Here is a 6000-nt window from a genome sequence, read left to right on the forward strand (position 1 = left end):
ATAGAGAAGAAAGAGGGCACAGGTAGCCTGCCTGGGTCCCAGACATGAATAGTGGCTGTGATGTCCTTGATGGAGTAATTTATTATTGGCAGGGATAAATGGCTAAAGAGGTTGACAAGGAAGAACTAAGAAACCCTAGGTCCATACTTAGGTGCTGAGGCCCATATGAATGGGATAAGCAGGGCTGAAAAGTGGATCTTATTGAATCTTTCAACGCAAATCCCCTGGCTTGGCATGTCAGCACATCTTAACATTACATATGTTCTTGGGTCTTAGTTCTTGGGTTCTTGGGTTCTTCTAGTGCACGTTTTTCTACCTAAGCATTCAAACACCTAATACATGGTGAAGGAAACTCAGCAAGAAACATTGAACATCTGTGGAGCTCTATCACGGAAAAAAAAAGATGTCTTGCAATTTCTGTGAAAGTTCCACTCTCCAATATCCCCTGTGCTTCTTGTGTATGCTGTTATTAGCTGCAGAAGCTAATCAAGGTCAGGCTAATATCAGGTCTTCCTTAGTCCAACTCAGCATATTTGGCCCTCCTAAAACTGATTCAATTCTGGTTCTCTTTTCTACGTTGCCATGCACATATTCACATGGGCTCATGTTTATGTAGTTAGTGTCCACAGAACTCAGGAAGCACATACAACAGCTAGCAGTGGTCTAAATCAGGCTACTCCCCACCTCTTACCCAGTTTTCTTCTTATCCTTCTTCCTCAGTTTTCGCTTAGCCACTCATTACACAATTAAATGTTAAGAAATGCTGCTTGAGGGTTCATTGTTTTTTATTTTATTTTAAACGTTCAGAAAATAAAGTGGATTCTATTTCCTTAATAAACACACACACACACACACACACACACACACACACAAGAAAAAACACTACACAAGTTCAATGGAAGAAATGCCCACAAACTAGTCAATTTATTATTATAAAACTGATATTTTTTTCTGGTTTTGAATTTTTCTGCCATGCTTATTAGAATGGTGGATATGACATTAACTTCTTACCTGATGTTCTGCCCTAACATGGGATCACTATTTCTCCATTATAACTTTTAAGTTTAAAAGTTCATCTAGTGTATTACAGAGCAATAGTGATAAAAACTGCATGGTATTGGCACAGAGACAAACAGATAGACCAGTGGAATAGAATTGAAGACCCAGAAACGAACCCACACACCTATGGTCACTTGATTTTTGACAAAGGAGTCAAAACCACCCAATGGAAAAAAGTTAGCATTTTCAGCAAATGGTGCAGGTTCAACTAGAGGTCAGCGTGTAGAAGAATGCAGATCGATCAATGCTTATCACCCTGTATAAAGCTTAAGTCCAAGTGGATCAAGGACCTCACACCAAACCAGATACACTCAAACTAATAGAAGCAAAAGTGGGGAAGCATCTCGAACACATGGGCACTGGAGAAAATTTCCTGAACACAACACCAATGGCTTATGCTCTAAGATCAAGAATCGACAAATGGAATTTCATAAAACTGCAAAGCTTCTGTAAGGCAAAGGACACTGTTCTTAGGACAAAAATGACAACCAACAGATTGGGAAAAGATCTTTACCAATCCTACAACTGATAGAGGGCATATATTCAAAATATACAAAGAACTCAAGAAGTTAGACCGCAGGGAGACAAATAAACCTATTAAAAATGGGGTTTAGACATAAACAAAGAATTCACAGCTGAGGAATGCTGTATGGCTGAGAAACACCTAAAGAAATGTTCAACATCTTTAGACATAACAGAAATGCAAATCAAAACAACACTGAGATTTCACCTCACACCAGTAAGAATGACTAAGATTAAAAATGTAGGTGACAGCAGATGCTGGCGAGGATGTGGAGAAAGAGGAACACTCCTCCATTGTTGGTAGGATTGCAGACTGGTACAACCATTCTGGAAATCAGTCTGGAGGTTCCTCAGGAAATTGGACATTGCACTACCTGAGGACTCAGCTATATCTCTCTCGGGCACATATCCAAAAGATGCCGTAACATATAACAAAGGCACATGATCCACTATTTTCATAGCAGCCTTATTTATAATAGCCAGAAGCTGGAAAGAACCCAGATGCCCTTCAACAGAGGAATGGATACAGAAAATGTGGTACATCTACACAATGGAATATTACTCAGCTATCAAAAGCAATGACTTTATGAAATTCATAGGCAAATGGATGGAACTGGAAAATATCATCCTGAGTAAGGTAACCGAATCACAGAAAAACACATATGGTATGCACTCATTGATAAGTGGATATTAGCCCAAATGCTCAAATTATCCTAGATGCACAGAACACATGAAACTCAAGACGGATGACCAAAAGGCGAATGCTTCACTCCTTCTTTAAAAGGGAAACAAGAATACCCTTGGGAGGGAATAGGGATGCAAAGTTTAAAACAGAGGCTGAAGGAACACACATTCAGAGCCTCCCCCATATGTGGCCCATATATATACAGTCACCAAACTAGATAAGACAGATGAAGCAAAGAAGTGCAGTCTGACAGGAACCGGATGTAAATCTCTCCTGACAGACACTGCCAGAATATGGCAATTACATAGGTGAATGCCAGCAGCAAACCACTGAACTGAGAACGGGACACCCTTTGAAGGAATCAGAGAAAGGACTGAAAGAGCTTGAAGGGGCTCGAGACCCCATATGAACAACAATGTCAACCAACCAGAGTTTCCAGGGACTAAGCCACTACCCAAAGACTATACATGGACTGACCCTGGGCTCAAACCTCATAGGTAGCAATGAATATACTGGTAAGATCACCAGTGGAAGGGGAAGCCCTTGGTCCTGCCAAGACTGAACCCCCAGTGAATGTGAATGTTGGGGGAGGGCAATAATGGGAGAAGGATGGGGAGGGGAACACCCATAAAGAAGTGGAGGGGGAGGGGTTAGGGGGATGTTGGCCCAGAAACCCGGAAATGGAATAACAATTGAAATGTAAGTAAGAAACACCCAAGTTAATAAAGAGGGGGAAAAAGTTCATCTAGTATTTGCAAGTTTTGCCTTTTTGCAACAAATTATCACCTTTTGGGATTGTCTCACTCCTTCCCTGAGAACACATTTAAACCCCTATCTGTAATTTTGTATAGTCCTGTAAATCGAGTGATTTTAGTTATTTTCACACTGAACATTTTTCACCTCTTAAATTGTAAATACCAAGTAGACATTGAATAAAGGGATGGCTTCATTATGACATTTTCCTACAAGTATATTATTTATTTTGATCACGTTTACAGTGCCCCCATATCATTATACTCAACTATCTGTTTCATTTCTTGTTTGTTCTCTTAATGGATCCTGCATTCAATGTTTAGAGTAATCTGTGGCCTTAGAGCTGATTCAGAGACAGAGAGCTCAGAAAAACAAGCTAGAAAACACACCCAAGAGGATTCATTAATATACTATTTCTTAGAATCATATTTCCAGGGGAGGCAATTTCAGCTGGGAGATAAGGCCCTCTAAAGACAGCAAAAAGAATAAAGAAATAAAAGAGGCCACAAGCTCAAAAGACATAGTGTGCTCCTCGACAAAGCATCCATTCACCACTATGCTCAGGTAGGTATATTTAGGTGGAGCCCTTTGGACAAGTCTTCTAATTTCTACTTCTTTCATCCACCTTTCATCTTACGCCCAGAAGGAAGAAGGACTAAATAAATCTGAGCATCTGGACCCAAGACCAATTGGACAACTGACAAGGAGCTAGAAGATTTCTTTACATGAAGCTTGTTGAACAGAAAGTTTCTACTCATTCTCAGATATGAAAACTGTAAGAAATCTTGACACATAGAACATTAACGAAAGACTGTTACCTGACTGGCTGCCCCCTTATCTATCTCCAGAAAATGTCTGTAGATGAAAGGAAGGAATAGAACAGTGCTGACACCTGACATTGTAAGAATTCCTTCCCTACTTTCTGACTTAACAAAACAAACCAATTAGGTACTACTGAAATGTTACTTCTTCCCTCCTTTACATTAAATAACCTCAATCATCATGCAGTTGAATTGTAACAAAGGTAGTCAGTTACGCTTCTGGTTACCTGACATAATGAGTATGTCTCTCAGTTAATGCAATGTGTATCCTCTGAGCAAGTCCAAAGCAGATGCTAAAATACAAAACTACAATAACAAATTTGTTACTGGTTTTATCCACTGTCCTTTCAATTACTCTATTTTAGGATTGATAAAGACACATTCAGATGTCACAAATACATGCACCTACTTTGTTGTAAATACACATCAATTTACACTACAGTAACAATATATCACTTTTGGCAAAGATACCATTATATAGCAGTTTAGTAATGAAAATGTATATAGTGGTCTACTACCGTCTTTATGTACAGTGATTTACTAGTATACCCTTGTGTTCTCCTTACTTCTACTTCTATGTGTGCCAATGTCCTACTTCCTTGAGTCCTGCTACAGTATTATATCCTGTGCATTTTGTAACAGCATATCTGTGTATGCCTGTACTGGGACATCTATATGTTCTACATTCTGAGAATCTTCTAGTCTAGAGTTAAGTACCTCCTTTCCAGGAGCAATTTCAATACCCATCTTTATAACATTTATCATGATACCAAGATACAATTAAAAGACAAATTTAGATATCAGCAAGCAAATTTATTTAAACATAAAAAATAACATTTATTGGAATATCAATGTGCTAACATGAAAACTAGTTCTATAATAATAAAATTCAATTAAATCATCTGTTTCTAGGCAACTAAATATATCACTCAAAATGGAGTTTAGAAATTCGACATTGGGCAGTGGTTTCATCTTGGTGGGAATTCTGGATGACAGTGGCTCTCCTGAACTACTCTGTGCCACAGTCACAGCCCTGTACATGTTGGCCATAACCAGCAATGGAGTGCTACTCCTGGTCATCACTATGGATGCCCGGCTCCACGTGCCCATGTATCTCCTACTTGGACAGCTATCTTTCATAGACCTACTCCTAACATCAGTTATTACTCCCAAGGCTGTCATGGATTTTCTGCTCAAAGACAACACCATCTCCTTTGAAGGTTGTGCCTTTCAGATGTTTCTAGAACTGGCACTGGGTAGTGCAGAGGACCTCCTTCTGGCCTTTATGGCCTATGACAGGTATGTGGCCATTTGTCATCCTCTAAATTACATGATCTTCATGAGGCCAAGTGTCTGCTGGTTCATAGTAGGTACTACATGGTTCCTGGCATCTGTGATAGCCCTGGTATTTACTATCTACACCATGCAGTATCCCTTCTGTCAATCCAGACAGATCAAACACCTGTTCTGCGAGATCCCTCCATTGCTGAAGCTGGCCTGTGCAGACACATCCACATATGAGCTGGTGGTTTATTTGACTAGTGTTTCTGTGTTGATTCTTCCTCTTGCTGTTATCATGGCATCCTATGTACGAATTCTGCTTACTGTATTCCACATGCCCTCAAATGAGGGCAGGAAGAAAGCCCTTGTCACCTGTTCTTCTCATCTGATTGTGGTTGGGATGTGGTATGGGGGTTCTTCACTCATGTATGTCCTTCCCAGTCAATTCCACAGCCCCAAACAAGACAATATCCTCTCCATTTTCTATACTGTTGTCACTCCAGCTCTGAATCCTCTCATCTACAGCCTGAGGAATAAGGAAGTCACTGGGGCTTTAAGGAGAATTCTTAGAAGACAGTTGTTGCCAATACAATCCACTTTCTAGGTAGTTCTTTTTAATAGCTATCTTCTAAACTTACTTCTTCCTTAAAGTCGAAGTTCAGCTATGAATACAATAGTCTTGGACAAAACAAACAAGTAGAAGTTTGTATCTGTTGATTTAAGAGTATGGAAATGAAACAACCCTTATTAAGTACTTTTGACATTTTCTCTATGAGATATTTTACAAAATAATTTCCCAGAGACAACTTCTATGTAATTTAAAAGAATCACTTCATTTTGTATTTTAACGATTAAATATTTGAGTGACTTATATCCACA

The 6000-nt window shown here is 39.3% G+C and overlaps 1 protein-coding gene across 1 annotated transcript; it reads left to right on the forward strand.

Annotated features, from left to right (window-relative positions):
• The first annotated feature begins 4774 nt into the window (after window positions 1–4774).
• On the forward strand, window positions 4775–5725 carry LOC116895256 (olfactory receptor 2AG2-like). Its single transcript, XM_032896575.1, has one exon. It carries the CDS (start codon window positions 4775–4777, stop codon window positions 5723–5725), a length of 951 nt encoding a protein of 316 aa, XP_032752466.1.
• Window positions 5726–6000: the final 275 nt, after the last annotated feature.

This window comes from Rattus rattus, chromosome 3, assembly GCF_011064425.1.
Source record: "Rattus rattus isolate New Zealand chromosome 3, Rrattus_CSIRO_v1, whole genome shotgun sequence".
Classification (NCBI taxonomy): Eukaryota; Metazoa; Chordata; class Mammalia; order Rodentia; family Muridae; genus Rattus; species Rattus rattus.

Excerpts from the sequence above, each read along its gene's own strand:
- LOC116895256 (XM_032896575.1), top strand. The coding sequence starts at position 4,775 with ATGGAGTTTAGAAATTCGACATTGGGCAGTGGTTTCATCTTGGTGGGA.